This window comes from Phoca vitulina, unplaced genomic scaffold, assembly GCF_004348235.1.
Source record: "Phoca vitulina isolate PV1807 unplaced genomic scaffold, GSC_HSeal_1.0 scaffold54, whole genome shotgun sequence".
Taxonomy (NCBI): domain Eukaryota; kingdom Metazoa; phylum Chordata; class Mammalia; order Carnivora; family Phocidae; genus Phoca; species Phoca vitulina.
The window spans coordinates 5244841-5263102 of NW_022589757.1; the positions used below are offsets into that span (position 1 = coordinate 5244841).

Below are 18262 nucleotides of genomic sequence, written 5' to 3' on the forward strand. Positions count from 1 at the left end.
TGGGGCCGTGACCTTCCCCTTCCCTGTCCACAGTGTTAAGGGAAGAGAGAATTAGGCTCTCTCTAGTTACGTATGAAGTAGTTGTAAGACAGTCCGCTCATTCTCATTCTCCAGAATACAGCAAATAATTTTGACTCAGGCAGGACCAAAAGTCATGAGTAAATACATGTTGTTAAGAGAAAAAAAGGGGGGGCACGCCTGGGTGGCTCAGTTGTTAAGCGTCTGCCTTCAGCTCAGGTCATGATCCCAGGGTCCTGGGATGGAGCCCCGCATCAGCCTCCCTGCTCAGCAGGAAGCCTGCTTCTCCCTCTCCCACTACCCCTACTTGTGTTCCTGCTCTCACTATCTCTCACTATCTCTCTCTGTCAAACAAATAAATAAAATCTTTAAAAAAAGAGAGAGAGAAAAAAAGGGGGAGGGTGTAAGGAAAGATGTAGTTTAGGTCTGTTCCAATGGGTCACCCTACAAGACTGAGTCAGTCTGACTAATACGCCCATGCAGTCAGGGAAGGCTTGGATATTCAGGGACTGTGCTAACTGGTTATGGTACTGAATGTCAGCAACTGAATCAGGCACTGGAAGCTCATTGTGCTTGCTAGGATACAGGCACGGTCCAAAACTATATCACACAGAAAAGATCTCTTACCTCTTTGACCTAAATAATAAGAGGGAAAACTCACCACACTTCTGCACCCTGACTGGTCACAGAGCTGGGGTCTTTCATGATTCAGCCCTGAGCACAATGAGGCTTCTCCTGACATCCCGTTAAGACTGCCACATCCTCTACGCCGGCAGCCTCCTCCCTCACGTCTTTTCTGCACCGTCTCTCTCCTTGGTAGCATGCCTCTAATTTGCTTGTTTGACATGATTGTATTATCACTCTCACCCAGTGGACTGTTAGTTCTAGGAGGTGCATGTGTCACTCCCTTCTTGGCACCCATTTGCTGGCACACTGATGGACACGTATATAAGCAGTAAATAGTTACTGGATGAATGAATGAATGAATGAATGTTAGCTAAAATTATCCCAGCTTATTGCTTTAATCATAAGGACTCATTTATTCATCTGTAGGGTATACTGGGATTTGCTAATCTACAACATATTTGCAGCAAGTTTTCTTGCCTAAGAAGAACTAAATCGTATTCAAGGTAAATTAACTGAAAGTTGAAGGCGCAAAACTGTTCTAACATTTAAAGGCAACTATATAATTAAATGCCATGTATTTGATAAGAAAGTTTGTAAACTAAATAAAACCAACAGTATCTAACCTCATTAGAGTCTTACTATGTAACTACTTTTAGGTTTTTGGTTTCCTTCTGGGAATATACTCAGTTAAAGAAAAGACAGTATCACTCTTCAGGTAAAAATTTAGTGAGGTGAAGGTTGATTCTTAGTTCTGAAGGCAGAATACACAACTTGATATTTTCCTTGCCTCCAGAATTACTTAACATAATCTGAACGTAAGTACATTATTTGTGAGTATAGCACTACTTCCTGAAATATTTCCTTCTACCATACTCCAAAACCCTGTCTTCCTCTTCCAGTCCCTTATGTATTTATTAAACATTCATGTATTCAACGAACATTTATCAAATACCACAGGCATCAAACACAGGGGATTATGCTGCCCTCCCTCCAAATAACAAACCTGTCCTGGTATAAAATGGATATTTACTCTGTTCTGTCAGTGGCTTTCTGAGTCTAGGACCTCCTCATTTCACACTCTTATAGTGAAAATTTTATAATGTGAAGGGATTTTCAACAAAACTAAAGTCTACAGGGATTGTATGAATAGCCAGTCACAGAGCTATTTAGTGGGGAGCTGGGATCACTCTGGGATGTCTGAAGCCCCACCCCCATGCTCCCACCTACTTACCTGACACAGGTCTTATTTTCATTCTCCATTAGGGAGAATTCTACAGCTTCTCTTGATCTGCTCATTCAACAAATGTTTATGCCAGTGTGTTCTAGGGAGCTCACAATTTCATTTTCTCCCCCATATCTGCTTGTAACACCTGGTAGTTTTACTCTGTTAATGTAACCACTCTCGACTTGTCACACAGGTTAGAAATCTCCCAAGTGATTCTTTTTTTTTTTTTAATTTTTTTATTGTTATGTTAATCCCCATACATTACATCATTAGTTTTAGATATAGTGTTCCGTTCCATGATTCATTGTTTGTGCATAACACCCAGTGCTCCATGCAGAACGTGCCCTCCTCAATACCCATCACCAGGCTAATCCATCCTCCCACCCCCATCCCCTCTAGAACCCTCAGTTTGTTTTTCACAGTCCATTGTCTCTCATGGTTCTTCTCCCCCTCCGATTTCCCCCCCTTCATTCTTCCCCTCCTGCTACATTCTTCTTCTTCTTTTTTTCTTTCTTAACATATATTGCATTATTTGTTTCAGAGGTACAGATCTGAGATTCAACAGTCTTGCACAATTCACAGCACTTACCAGAACACATACCCTCCCCAGTGTCCATCACCCAGTCACCCCAACCCTCCCACCCCACCCTCCACTCCAGCAACCCTCAGTTTGTTTCCTGAGATTAAGAATTCCTCATATCAGTGAGGTCATATGATACATGTCTTTCTCTGTTTGACTTATTTCGCTCAGCATAATACCCTCCAGTTCCATCCACGTCGTTGCAAATGGCAAGATCTCATTCCTTTTGATGGCTGCATAATATTCCATTGTATATATATACCACATCTTCTTTATCCATTCATCTGTTGATGGACATCTTGGCTCTTTCCACAGTTTGGCTATTGTGGACATTGCTGCTATAAACATCGTCTCCCAAGTGATTCTTGACTCCTCTCTCTCCCTCCCTCTTCACATTCAATAAGCTGGTGGGTTCTGTTGATATTAATCACATGTCCCTGGAATCCAGACTTTGCTGTTCATACCTTTAAAGGTACTCTAATTCAGGCCCCATCATACCTGCCTGGACTACTGCAGTAGCCTTCAAGCTGGTCTCCATGCACTGGCCTGGGACGGGATTTCTATACCACTGCAGGAATGAGGGTCCTTTCAGAGGAAAAAGGAGGAGGAGGAGGAAGAAGATAACTGTTGTTACCTCACACTTAAAAAACATGACAAAGTAACAGGTTTATAATCACTGTTTTATACAGGAAAAGTGGTTTGTTTTTTTTTTTCTAAAGAACAGAGAAAGAAATAAAAACCCTTAGCAAGAAATCAAAAGCCTTTCTCCAATGACCTCATCTGCTCCTTCTAACCTCCTCTCTCCTTTGTATCCTCTGAGTCCTGGCACCTCTGAATCCTCTCGTCATTTTTAGACCCTTAAATCATCTCCATGCTCTGGTACATAATTCTTAATTCTTCCTGGAATATGCTTCTGCCTGGTGCACAAAGGCCCCTTGTTCTGTGACTCCCGCAATACATTTATACCTCCTGCAGTCTTACTGTTGTTTACACGACTGGGTTCCCTCCAAGCACCTAGATTTCTGCATTTCTGTCATCCCTAAACCTCCAGGGTTGAAAAAGTGACTGGCACACAGTAAGTGCTCAATAGAAGCTTGTTGATTGAATAAATCACTCTCTGGGAAGAGGCAAGGAAATAAATGAATAATGTTGTTAAAATATATTTGTTGCAAAATGGAGGCATAAATGAAGACCAGGGGAGCACAGACGGTTTCACTCCCTTGTCAGCAGTCTTGCACGAGAACAGTTCGTAGGCTAACATCTGCGAGCAGGAAGGTTAACCCAGCCCCCTGCATACTTTTACCATAACTTTGGTCAGTTCAGCCTTGTGAAACCCACTTCAATTTCGTCTTCAATACTGAGTCAGACACAACTGAGAGAAGGTCAAAGCAAATGAGACTCACTTAGTGACTGACTCTTCAGAGTTTCTCTCTGGCAGAGAGTTGAACACAGGAGCTGTATCATCGGGGTGGTGCTGGCTTTAGGGCTTTTCTTTTTGTCCTGCTGCAATCTACCTGCCATTTGTTTTCTGTTCTGGGTAAATATGTTTCCAGTCAAATTTCCTGGGGACTGTGAGGCATTATTCCTCTTAGATATGTCACTTTTAGAGCACCTTGTTAGTTCCAGACACACTGTGAGGTGTGTCCAGTGGACAGTGTAACCTCTGCTACGTCCGTCTGCCCCGGCGCCATGTTATACTGTCCCACTTTCTCTTCTTGCAGGGATTGTATCCATTACTACCCTAACTGTGCTGGCCTATGAACGTTATATTCGTGTGGTCCATGCCAGAGTGATCAATTTTTCCTGGGCCTGGAGGGCCATTACCTACATCTGGCTGTACTCACTGGCATGGTCAGGAGCACCTCTGCTGGGCTGGAACAGGTACATCCTGGACGTACATGGACTAGGATGCTCTGTGGACTGGAAATCCAAGGACGCCAACGACTCCTCCTTTGTGCTTTTCTTATTTCTTGGCTGTCTGGTGGTGCCTCTGGGCGTCATAGCCCATTGCTATGGCCATATTCTGTATTCCATTCGAATGGTAAGTTGAAAACTGCAAATGCCCCTCCCCTAAACTATTTCCAGGGTGCACAATTCTGTGCAGAAGAGACTCAAACTCTCCCTACATGATTAGTGGTTGTCCGCAGCTGGATCACTTCTCGGGGACTTCCCACTCAATAGAATTGTGCACTGAGTCACTCTCTAAAAGACCAATGAGGAGTAACATCTACTCTCTCTACGCTACTCTCTAAACCACAAGGAGGAAGGAAAGATGTTCTAGACAGATAAAATCAGTAACAACCAAGAACACCTGCATTCTCTAGCACTCTTAGAATTAAAGAACTCTAAACAAGGAAATTCCACACTTCTCATGATTTTATTCATTCAAAGGTCGCATAAACCCACTTAGAGCATAGTATAGATATGTTGTCTGGAAATCACTTCTGAAATATAAAGCACAAGAACTGACCACAAGCGGGTTTCCTGTTGAGTGCTAGCAAGGAGTCTGAAGTGACTGTGTGAGGCAGTCTCCTACTTTAGCCATGTATGTTTTCCTTGCTCACTCACCATGTCTTCCTGTTTGTGTCTTTCTTCTTCAGAACTCCTGCTCATCAGTCTCTTATGCACCCTGCTAAGCCCCTCTAGCTTTCACCTTTTTTTTAATCAAACATGGCTACATGTATCACTTTAAATCATAAACCCTGCCAACTTCCACATTCGAACTTTTCTCATACATACCCATTTTGTAAAAAAGAAAAAAAAAATCCCCACATCAATCGAATGATAGGTTTTCCCCATGCCTGTAGTCAAACTACAAAGAGGAGCTGGAGGAAAATCTGCCCCCAGATTCCCAATATCCATACCCAGATGTCCTCTCAGCAGTGTCTAGTGATGTTTGGATCCCTAGATGGTCCAATCTCTCACACAATCGCCACTATAAATCCTCAGTGATCATTTTAATCTTTTGCCCTATCCTCCATTCATTCTTATCAAATAATCATGCTTATTTATTGGGCAGAAGAAAGCCATTATCAAGAAATTTCTCACCTCCCTGTCCCCCTTTATATAAGCCTCTCTGTTCAGCCTCATTGGTAGGCCCTTCTCTTCAGTTACAGGGTCATGGAATAGATCTCTCAAGGCCAAGCTGACCCTAGCTTCTGGTTTTTCCCCAACCCCATTCTCTGCCCCAGGGACCTCTCTCAAGTATTAGTTTTCTCTTTCACTTACATCTCCAGTCTCTCCCTTACTACTGGCTCCTTCTCTTTAGCAATAACTATGCTAATATTATACAAAAGCAAAATCTACTCTCAACTCCCTCTGGCTGTCACTTTATTGCTCTCCCCACCCGTGCTTACTCAAAGAACCACTAGTGGCTTTTGGTACTATATCACCATTCAATAAGCATTCATTTGGCCAATATTTGTTGAGCATCTAGAATGCACCAATTACTTACTATTATGGTCTGAATGTTTTTGTCTCTCCAAAATTTATATATGGAAGCCTTAATCCCCAATCGATGGTATTGGAGATGGGGTTTTTAGGAGGTAATTAGGGCGATGTCATGCGAGTGGGGCCCTCATGATGGGATTAGTGGCTCTCTCTTTCTCTCTGTGTGTCTCTTCCTCCCTCCCTCCATCCATCTCTCCATCCCTCCCTCCATCTCTCTTTCCACCGTATGAGTACACAGAGAGAAGGCAGCCATCTCCAAGCTGAGAAAGGAGGTCTCATACTGAAACCTACCTTGCGGGCACCTTGACCTTAGACTTCCCAGCCTCCAGATTTGTGAGAAATACATTTCTGTTGTCTAAGCCACTCAGTCTATGGTATATTGTTATGGAAGCCCATGCTGACTAAGACATTGACTGCGCTCTGAGGATACAACATGTATAAGATATTGCCCCTGCCTCATAGAGTTTGTAGTTTAATAAATTCACCTAGCATTTAATTCCTCACCCATTGCAAATTGGTGCCTCCTTCCTTGAGCACACTGTCACAGAAATAGCCCACATTAAGGTAATTGATGATCTCCCAACTGTTAGATCCAATGAACACATTTCTATCTCTTTTTTCTTTTCTGGCATCCATGACATTTGACACTTGTGGCATTATTAACAACTTCCACTCATTTGTGGTTTTCTCCTCCACTGTTTCTAGGACCCACTGTCTCCTATCATTGTTGCTGACTCTCTGGCCCATCTTCTTAGGTCTCTGCCAAGGGCTGCTTCCCATGGGCCTCCAAGCATTCTGTGTGTAGCTCTTTTCTCATACTACACACTGGCCTTGGGCATCTCATATGCTCTTAGGATTTCCCCTTCTAACAATAGCTTGGTGACTTTGGAATCTCTATTTCTGACCCAGGGTGTTCTTCTGACCTCTGTCAGGTCCCACAGTCAGTTGCCTATTGCACACCTCCACTGGGATGGCCCCCAGACTTATCAGATTCTTTTTTTATTTTAAGATTTTATGTATTTGAGAGTGAGAGAGAGCATGAGAGAGTGGGGTGAGGGTGGGGTGAGGCACAGAGGGAGAAGCAGACTCCCCACTGAGCAGGGAGCCTGATGTGGGGCTCGATCCTGGGACTCCGGGATCATGACCTGAGCTGAAGGCAGATGCTTAACTGACTGAGCCACCCAGGTGCCCCTTCAGAACATTCAGACTTATCAGATTCTATGTGTGTGAAGACAGTTTGGTCATCCTTCCCCCAGATCTGCTGCTCCTCCATTTCCTTTCTCAGTAAATGGTCATTATTCTTTGGCCAGAAATGAGAGAGCAATATTTGACTATTCCTCATCCATGTCTCCCCCTACACCCAACCAATTATCAATTTTCATCTATTCAACCTCCTATTTTTCCTCATATCCTTTTTCCCTTCTCCTATTGCCACAAACTCAGTTCAAAAGGACCTTAGTTTTTTCTTCTTTTCTTCTTCTTTTCTTCTAATCCATTTTTCTCCATACTTCTGCCAGAGTAATTGTTCTTAAATGCAACTTCTCTCATATCACTGCCCAGCTTAAAGTCCTTTAGAGGTTCCTCTGCCTTCATGATTAAAAATAAAGCCCCTGAGTGTGACTACCAGAGTTCTGCATTACCATCTCTTGTCTATGTGTCCAGCTTTATTTCTTGACATGCCTACCCTCTTGCCACCTCAGATTCCAGTCAAGTGCAGTATTTCTTGTTCCCAGAACTTGACATGTGTTCTTTTACTACTTTGCTTTAGGATACTCCCTGTCCCTGGAACACTCTGTCCTTCCTCCTTACTTGACTCACCACAGAAGGCTGAGCTCAGTATCTTCTTGCCCTTACCCATGTCTAAATCCGTTACCCATCCTGTGTGTTCCCATAGCCCTCTCTGGTCATCTTCCTCATGACATGTATCACCTATGGAAGGAGTCTATGTGCCTGTCACCCTCAGAATACAGCGAATTCCTTAAAAGCAGAGACCCAGTCTTATTTAGTTTTTCACCTATAGCTGGAACAGTACTTTCATACAATAGTTGATCAGAGACTATTTTTGGAATGAGTTACAGACAGTGCATAGAAAGGATAAGTGGTACAAGTGTCAAGGGACTTGACTCTAGACCACAATATTCTCCACTCAGAACCTGGAGACACCATCGCCTCTGTTTACTTATCCAGAAGGGTGACTCATAGCAGTGATGGAGACACAGCTTCTCATGTGAGAAGAGGATTCACAGTGAAGTTTTTGAAAATCTACAGGTGTCTGGATCAATGAGCCCAATTTAATATAGGCAGAGGACACTTTTATTGGGAATTCTGGGGGATTTGTCTTAAGTGGTTCATCCTTCAGGACAAATTCAACTGTGCATATGCTTTTGCTTCATCCATGGCAATTTTGAAAAATACTCTCAAATGATTGAATAAATAGGGTAAGACATTAAGTAGAGCTCTTTATTTGGAAAACATGGAAAGAACAGAGTGAAGGAATAGAGAATGATAAAACAGAGAGACCAAAAGAGATAAATGAAAAATAATCATGGAAACTACACACATATACAAACCCAAATAATCCAAAACAGTAGTCAGAACTATATCCTTATACCAAAGAGGAACTGGGCTTTCCCAACTCAATATTTCCTTAAATTAACTTCTCCAGCATGCATGTAATTCCAAGATGATAAATGAGTGCTCTGCTTTGAAAAATGGTGAGAGGATGGGAGCTGAGTTGCCCAGAAAGGGTAGAGATGAGTCTGTGGGAGCTCTGGATGGTGGGGAATTGGGGACAGATGATTGAGCTGGGGTTATATTGCATATATTGAGTATATTGAATATATACATACATATATATGTATGTGTGTGTATATATATTCATTAATTGAAACTCTGAGAAACCAAAAATCATGATTCCAAATATTCCATAGTATCATGAAAGTACAAATGCATATAAATATGTTAGTTTCAAATATAATTCCAATGTAAATAAATATTTAATCTTGAATACAATTCCACAAAGTTGTATGTGTGGAACTTGGACCCAACTTCCGTTAAGTCCAATAGGTTATTCATTTGAACCTCCTTTAATCTTGACTCTTAGAGGAAGTAACTGATTGCCAGGAGCAAAAGTGGGGTGAATCTGGAATATGGATCCAGACCTAATTCCAAATCGAGAGCTTTAACTAGAACTCCACAAAGAGCTTTAACTAGAATTCCACTAGAACTCCACTTCTTAAAAAACTCTAGGGAAAATCTCCTACCCACCCAAAAAAAAATGCTGTTCTGTCACATTAAATAAAATAGTTTATTTTAAAATAGAATTGTACACATAGATAATAATAGTATCCAACTTTACAATCATGCCCACTCCTATACATTCTCTCTACTCTATAAAAACTCAATCATTTTAATTATCCATATTTTCTTCCTATTCTCTGTCAATATGAATATGTGATTCTACTAAGAATATAGTTTCTTAAATGTAATTTTAGTGGATATCAATAATTTAGCTGTATCAATTCAAATATGCTTTTAAATACTATAAGCACATGTTCTGATTTATTTGGAAATTTTTTCCTTAATTTTTATGATAATGCTAGAAATAAAAAGAACCCTTAGGTTTTGTTGGAATGCAATAGATTTCCCAGTTTTAAAATTGTATACTAAATATAAACAGTATGCAAGATACCTTATTTTAAATATATAAGGCATTTGTATTTTTGTAGCAAACTTAGCTTTTTAGGATAGAAATAACCATTTTATTTAAGAACATACTTTTGGTGTAGAGGAATATTATCCTCCTCCCCTTACTAACAAATTTATAATAACAATAGAAGGAACTTCTAAAGAACTTTTATCTGAGAAACCCAAACAACTTTCAGATTGTAGGCCATTATTCCTCAGTGCTTTAATAGGGATAAAATAAAAGCAGATATGCTGAGTTTACAGGAATGTGGCTACAAGTGTTCTCTGCACCTGAGCCCTGATGAAACCAACCACAAGCAAGGTCCCCATCAAATTCCACTTTGTAGTTAGCTGTGAGTGGGAAGTCACCATAGTTTCCAGCAAGAATTCATTTGGGAATTAAGTTTAATCAAGACCGGCTTAACCATGCAGAACTGACATCACATGTTTGTTGCCTGGTTTGAGAAGTTGAGGATTATGATCTGGATAAGAGTTTCCAGGATCATGGAGAAACTGTTTCCAATTTATCAGAACTCTTTCAGGTTGTCTTTCAGTGACTGGAAGATCTAGGCAAAATAATTCATTTTCTTCTTCTTCTTTTTTAAGATTTTATTTATTTATTTTAGAGAGAGAGCGTGCATGCTTTTGGTGGGGGAGGGGAGAGGCAGAGGGAGAGAGAGAATCCCAAGCAGACTACACACTGGGTGTGGAGCACAGTAGGGCGGGGCTTGATCCCACAACTGTAAAATCATGACCTGAGCCGAAACCAAGAGTCCCACACTCAACCAACTGAGCCACCCAGGTGCCCCCATTTTATTCTTTAAATAAATTGGAAAACGTTAAAAACCATTAAAGGATCAAAGAGGCTATGTGGCTCAAAGTACTATATTAAAGATGCACAGACTGAGACCCAGAGGGATTAAGGGCTGTGCCCAGCTTCAGGTTCTTGGATCAGGAGTTGGCCCCCAAGGTCCTGTTGAGTTGTCTTTCCACTAGGGTGGGCCCTGAAATTTTGTCTGAATATCTATTATCAAAACAACATGAGAAAAGGATTCTTTCATTTTCAACTCTTTCTCCTTTCTGCAGCTTCGTTGTGTTGAAGATCTTCAGACAATTCAAGTGATTAAGATTTTAAGATATGAAAAGAAAGTGGCAAAAATGTGCTTTTTAATGATATTTATCTTCCTTATCTTTTGGATGCCTTATATCGTGATCTGTTTCTTGGTGGTTAATGGTTATGGACACCTGGTCACTCCAACAGTATCTATTGTTTCATATCTCTTTGCTAAATCAAGCACTGTATATAATCCGATTATTTATATCATCATGATCAGAAAGGTAAGTATGGTAATAAACACATTGTTTTCACCATGTGGATGTGGTTGTTGGAAAATATAATACTTTTTATAGAGATTATTCAGGACATCTTCAATGATAAAATCTAAATCAAGAATTTTATAGGAAAAAGTGTTCAGGAATAAATGTAAGATATTCCCAAAGAAAATAATAACAATTCTACGATCTACCAAAAGATCTTGTTAAGTAAAATTCTATTAAAGTTAATATTTAATTCATCAGAGAACATTTTATGTCTAGTAATAATAATAGCCACAAAGTTTAATTTACTTAAAATTCTTACTGTACTATGGAGGTTATACCCATTATCTTTCAAAACACCATGAGATAGGCACTAATATTTCTTACTTTATTTACGAACTATAACACAAGTTCAAAAAACTTAAATGACTTGCCCAATCCAGGAATTGTTGGTGCCTGGATTCCAATCTGGTTTGCTTGAACACCAAAGTCCATGCTCATAGTTAACCACTTAGGGTTACAGGTACCATTATTCACATGCCACAACCAGTGTGTAGCTCAAATTAATTTGGTTCCAGAAACTCCTCTAGATCTAATGGGAAGCTTATTATCTGTTTTTGTGGTAGAAAGGTTTTGACTTGATGATTGTCAGTCATGACTATGAGAGGCCCCATTATGATTGCCATGAAGCATGAAGCTAAGCCTCTAAGTTACAAAGCTTAAATATAAGAGAATTTAGAAGTTATAAATAATGGCTAATTACTACATTGAAATTTTTTTATTTTTATTTTTTAAATATTTATTTATTTTAGAGAGAGAGAGTGAGAGAGAACACGAGGTGGAGGGACGGGGGGCAGAGGAGGAGGAAGGGGCAGAGGGAGAGGGAGGGAGAATCTCAAGGAGACTCTGCACACTGAGCCTTGAGCCTAACTCAAGGCTCAGTCTCACAACCCTGAGATCACGACCTGAGCCAAAACCAAGAGTCTGATGCTCAACGGACTGTGCCACCCAGGAGCCCCTCCATTGGAATTTTAAAGTAACAGGTCGGAATAACAGGCGATAATAGCTACTCTGGCTACTAATGCTCAAAAGTTTGGAATAAGAGAGCATTTCTTCAACTAACCTTATAATGTTCACTGCTAAATCTCCCTCTTCTTACTTTCATATGGTTTCAATCTCCATTCACTGATGGTCTTTCTCTTTGATGATGCCTTCATTTATCTATTTACTTGAACCCAGAGAATTTTAACTTGGAGTCTTTAAAATCTGAGAATTACGTGAATTGGCTTCAGGAGAGCCATGAGAACCCCTGAAATTAGTCATAAAACTTTTTAAGAATATACACATGTGAATTTTTCTGACAAGATGGTTCATAACTAATTTTTTGAGCATGTAAGGGCTTCATACTTTAAGAACCACCACTTCAACAGGCAAATAATTACATTTAAAATATATTACCTAATAATTATTTTTTGGGTTCTTTCTCTGGGCCAGTGGGCCATATGTCAGTTCTTTTAAAAATTTAATGTGCATACATCACACCAGGAGAGATTGTAAACAAAAGTGTATATTCAGATTTGGTATGCCTGGGTGGCCAAGATTCTGCATTTTAACAAGCTTGCACGTGGTCCCCATGTTTCTGGTTCAGGAGCACACTTTAAACAGGAAGTCTAAAAGACACAATAAACTAACAAATAAAAATAAACAAATAAATAAAATAATGGTCCTTATCCTCAAGGAGCTTACCATTTATGTGGGAAAACATATTTTGGCATACTTTAACCCTTATAATAATGTATCTTTAGCACTTAACCTGATATAGCAAACACTAGTTTGATGAACAGATAGTCTCAAGCAAATATTTTTAAATGTGAGTATAAAATAAATACTAACTTGTGTATAAGTGAGGTTTAAAGAAGACAGAAATCAATGTAGCTAGCTATTGTATTTTTCATTGATATTTCCTGATCTGGGAAAGCCCATGTATTAAACTTTTATTTTGCTCTGAACAAAGGGGATAAAAGTTAAATTAAGTAACTTTTTATTTATGTGTTTTATTGGTCATGATAGACTATTGTAACAAATGACTCCACCATTTCAGTGGATTAACAAGAAAAAGGTTTTTCTCATTTATTTTTTAAAAGATTTATTTATTTATTTTCCAGAGAGAAAGAGAGCACATGCGAGAGCACAAGTTGGGGCAGGGTCAGAGGGAGAGAATCTCAAGCAGACTCCCTGCTGGGTGCAGAGCCCCCCACAGGGCTTGATCTCAAGACCCTGAGATCATAGCCTGAGCCAAAACCAAAAGTCAGAAGCTCAACTGACTGAGTCACCCAGGTGTCCCAAGGTTTTTCTCATTTATATCCTGGTCCTAATCTTTATAGAATTAAACTCTTTACCTAATCAAAGGAACATTAGTGAGTACAGCAGACTGTAAACTCTGCAGGAAGGGCCTTGTCAGTCTTTGCTGCCCACAATATTCCCAAATTATAGCACAGTGGCTATTACCTTGTAGACGCTCACTGAATATTTGTGGAATGAATTAATGTTCAAATTCCTTAAAGAAACAGATTTAGTTGCCCTCATAAAAGGCGCATGCAACTTGAATCCATAGAGATTATAAGGTATTGTAATAGTCCTATATGATTTTGTTAATGAGAATTATAATAATAAAAACCATAAAACTCCAGGATTATTTAGGTACATATGAGCATTGCCACCTAACCCCACACCCACCCCAGCTAACAAAAAAGAACAACCAAAATTAAACTCAACTAATTTTATTGAATGTTAATCCAGATTAAGGGCCAAATTTTTACTTTATATTCAACTTTATTTTCTCTCTGCCCAGTTCCGAAGATCTCTTTTGCAACTGCTATGTTTCCGACTGCTGAGATGTCAGAGACCTGCTAAGGACCTACCAGCCAATGGGAGTGAAATGCAGATCAGACCCATTGTGATGTCACAAAAAGATGGGGACAGACCAAAGAAAAAAGTGACTTTTAATTCTTCTTCCATTATTTTTATCATCACCAGTGATGAATCACTATCAGTCGATGACAGTGACAAAACCAGTGTGCCAAAGGTTGATGTAATCCAAGTTCGTCCTTTATAGGAAGGAATAATGGTAATGAAAGATGAGGCCTTCTACTGGAAACCACTTCTAGACTTCCATTATAAGGACTGTTTTGGAATCCCCATTCTATGTAATATTTTGGGGGAGGAAAAACTTTCCTCTGCCCTAAAAGTTTCTTCTGCCTGGTGTAGGAATAAAATTGACATGAGACAGATTAACAGGAGAAAAAAAACCCAAAAGTTTAATTCTGCGTGCATGGAGGCCCAATAATAAAATTGAGACCCAAAGAAATGAGCAAGACATGTAGCTTTTACACATTTTAGACAAAGAGACATAAATCTATAAGGAATTGACAGGACAGGAAAACTCATGTTTGGGAGCTTCGATCAGTAAAGAATTCTAAACGGGATTTGGGCTGGGTAGTAATTTAGTAAAAGTAAGGTTTATTTATGTAGGTTTTTTCAGCCCTCAATTCTCTCTCTCTGATGATACAGATGTCTCTCTACCCCCTGCTTTAGGGAGGTACTTGTCACACAAGAGATTTCCTGCTTTCAGGGGGACAAAGGAAGGTCAGACTGTCTTTTTTGCACTTGCTGTTTCTTAAGGAAGTTTAATTCAAAATTGTGGCATATTTTCGGGCAGCCTGCCCTGGGCTCCCACAATATCAACAGAACTTTTGTGGCTCAGCAGGAAATCTGAATTGCCCATATGCTTTCTAGTCTCTGGAAGCAACTGAGCAAGACAATTGTTTTAATTCAATGGGTGCTTTCCATAACGAAAAACCACTTATGGCACAAGATGGGCATCTGGCACCATCAACTTCTAACATGTTGAAAATTTTCATTTTGAATATATTTTTTTAAATGACACTATTTTCCAAGGCACATAATACATTTTTCTCAAAAATACTTAGCTGTATTCACAGCTCAAAAATAGCTGTAAAAATAACTTTGTATCATACATGTGTGAAATCACTAGGAAATCTCAAATTTTCTGTAGTGTTGGATCCTAATCATAGTCACATCCTCTGTTTGACCAATCAAATTTATCAAAGAGACAATTCCAGGGTGAAAAAGAAAATCAGCACCTTGGCTTCCTCTGAAAAAAAAAAAGACTTGCTGTATGCAGTATGATATAGAGAAGCTTCAAGATGAATAGGCAAGGTGTTATCCCTCAAGCACACGCTCTGAGATTAGTAAATAAATCTTCCCGCATTTCCTAGGCATTTTTCAAACTCTTGCTTCTATACTATATTGTATAGTATACAAGCAATGCTGCTAAGCAAGCTCCAGAAAGAATATTAAAAAGCAACCCAGCAAAGAAAAGGTGGTGAATTTCAAAGTAATCATGGAGGCTAGGGAATCATACATTAGCAGGGATGTACATGGAAAGGATGTGTTGATGGCCGATAAGTATTTCCATGTTTCATTTCAAACATAACTCGGCAAGATTATCTTCTCTTCTTGACAATTTGCCACAATTTTGCCAAGAGTTTTGGGTTTAGAAAAGGAGTTCCAAGCAAAAAATTAAACAAACCTACATTTGAAGGGGATGAAAGTAAGTGTAAAACTGTACTCATAAAATGTATTATTTAATCCTTTTTGCTCTTCAGTCAGTCTACTGGCTAATCAATGGTCAGTGTTAGCGAAGATGCCATTTTCCCATGAGTCATTGTTTAGACTACACACAGCTCATTAGAACTCAAGGATTTCTTTAACTATATAAAAAAGAAACTAAACCATTTAATTTTATTGCCTAGTTTTTATTTCTTAGGTGACTGTCCTACTGGTGTAGCATCTTCATGATTAATCATGTTTGAAAGACTTCTGAGTGTTTCAGTTGCTCAACTGAAGAAGGAAGAACCAAAGAAAATGTTTTCACTAAAAGAACTTTTCAAAATCAAGTTTATCGCTGGTTAGTAAACTGCTTCTTGAGAGTCTCAAATGGAATAATTTCTATGAAAACTGTCTTCCCTTATTTCCTTTCCACTCTGTTGTATATATCGATGTTTAATTTGTAAATAAAACTCTTCTTATTCTTCACTTAGTATGGGATTAATAGCCCCCCCCTTTTTTTAATCTTCAAAAGGTAATACTGGCCTTTGAAGACTGTGAAATAAAATTAGTTCATTTTGTAACTCTCTAGAGTGCCCCAAATTCCTCATTTATACTTCCAGTTTTAGTAAATGAAGCTGAGCTCTATGCTGGATAAGTTCCATCCACGTGATCAAAACTGTACTTAACATGTTAGGCAAATCATAGTTCTTAGTCCTGGGTGTTAGGAGTCAGTCCCATTGTGACCTTAACTATGTCCTTGAAAGAGAAGATGTGATCAATGTCTTCCTTGAGGCCTCTGGTGCTTTACTTTTTGAGAAGTGAAAGAGATCTTCATCATTGCATTTTTATATTTAGAATGACCACATCTATGTGTAGTGTTGTGGAAAAGCTGTGTTTTGCAATTTAAACTGTAGTTTGGGGTTGGTTCCCCCCCCCCAATAATCACAGTGAACACACAGAGAAATTCTATACTGAATTTAATTGTAAGCTGACATATATTTTTCACTAGTGAATTAAAGATGATGATAGAAACATGGTTTTGATCCTTAGTTTTAGTTAAAAAGAAATCCATTTGCCACTTCAGAATCTTTATATCACCTGCTAATGATATTGGGATTTTTTTCTAGTGACTCCATGGAGTTTGCAGGGAAACATGTCCTGTTATCTGGAAGTAAGTGAGCCAGTCCCATGGTCTTCTGAAGTAGTGCAGGGGTCTCAGTGACATGGAGCTCATAAATAGGTAGGTACTACCAATGGCTATCAGTGCCCCAAAGAAAAAGAGTCCTTTGTTTATCACCTGTAAAAACAGCAAGAAGTCTCATTTTATTTGTCCAGAGATAAAGATCTTAAAAGACTTCATTCTTAAACAACCAAGGAGTATACAATGTCTTCTTTGTTCTTTAACCTAAAACAGCAATTTAATTGCATGATCACTAGGTCAAGACCTATAGTGGTTGGTAAGGTCAGGAATTTGGAGCTTCCTTCCTCTGTCTCTGTCCTCTCTCCCTTCCCAGAAATAACTGAATCCATGTGTTCTGTATAATGAATTCTTAGCAGTCTGCCTTTGTATAGCCATAAACACACACACAGTTTATAAAAAGAGTTATAGTGCTATCTTAGAAGAGTACTGTGCTGAAGCCACAAATGATTCAGTCACTGCTCAGACCCTGCACAGAGTCTCCATGAGAAGAGTGATTGGCTTGGTGGCATTAAGTGTCCCACATTCTCACTGCCTGTCACTGTCTTTCCCCTATTAGACTTTTAGCTCCTTGAGGGCCGGGGTCCTATTTTTTTCATCTTTGTAGGCATAAATCTAGATTCCTTCCAATCCAGTCTCCACACAGCAAAGCATTCTTTCTAAAATCCACACCTGAGTCTATTAGTCTCCATTGGTCTCCTTGCTTCCCTCGACATAATATTCAAAATGCTTGAGGTCCTTCTTGCCATTCCAGCTGCACCTCCGGCCATTCTCACACATCAGGGCTGCCTTCCAGGCCCACTGAGCCCCACCCACCCCGGCCCCTTCCGTTCTCCTCCAAGGCAGTTGTGCCTCTCCACAGAAGCTGTCAGCCTGCCCCACCAGCCTCTGAGCTACAGGAGGAGAGGGGCTGCTGCTTATTCATCACCATGCCCAGCTCAGTGTCTAGACATTGAATAAAATGATTTGCTGAATGAATAAACTTGTCAGATTTTCAAAGTCAAAGATCAGGAATCTGAATGTCTATTTACTGGCATCTCTGGGTCAGCTGCTTAAAATGAACATGTTATGGCATTAAATTGGAATTAGATTATGTTTTATAAGTGATTCAATTCTGTCCAGTTTTACAAATTATACCCATAAAGATACTGCATGGAGCAAAATTCAGTTGCTAAATAAAAGTAAAAAAATCACATTGCTAAAATAAAGTAAAACTTTTAGAAATACTAGCATCAGGGGCGCCTGGGTGGTTCAGTTGGTTAAGTGTCTGACTCTTGATTTTGACTCAGGTCATGGTCTCAGGATTGTGGGATCAAGCCCCACGTCAGGCTCTGAGCTCAACGTGGAGTCTGCTTGTCCCTCTCCCTCTATTCCTTCCCCCACTTGTGCTCGCACTCTCTCTCTCTAAATAAATAAAATCTTAAAAAAATAAATAAATAATAGCATCAGTTTCTTTTTTGAATTTCTTCCCTTCAGAAGCACTCTCTCTCTCTCCCCCTCTTGCTTGCTCTCTCTTCCTTTCTCCCTT

General features: G+C 39.6%; 2 protein-coding genes across 2 annotated transcripts in view; one reads left to right on the forward strand and one right to left on the reverse strand.

Moving 5' to 3' along the window:
• The window catches only part of OPN3 (opsin 3), a 45143-nt gene extending 28788 nt beyond the window's left edge, over positions 1 to 16355 (forward strand). Inside the window, exons 2-4 of the mRNA XM_032389283.1 lie at positions 4172 to 4491; positions 10674 to 10925; positions 13756 to 16355. Coding sequence (XP_032245174.1) covers positions 4172 to 4491; positions 10674 to 10925; positions 13756 to 14019 — 836 coding nt within the window. The 3' untranslated portion in view covers positions 14020 to 16355. The remainder of the gene's footprint in view (positions 1 to 4171; positions 4492 to 10673; positions 10926 to 13755) is intronic.
• Positions 16356 to 16630: 275 nt separating this feature from the next.
• The window catches only part of KMO (kynurenine 3-monooxygenase), a 51406-nt gene continuing 49774 nt past the window's right edge, over positions 16631 to 18262 (reverse strand). Inside the window, 2 exon segments of the mRNA XM_032389282.1 lie at positions 16631 to 16699; positions 16702 to 16833. Coding sequence (XP_032245173.1) covers positions 16631 to 16699; positions 16702 to 16833 — 201 coding nt within the window.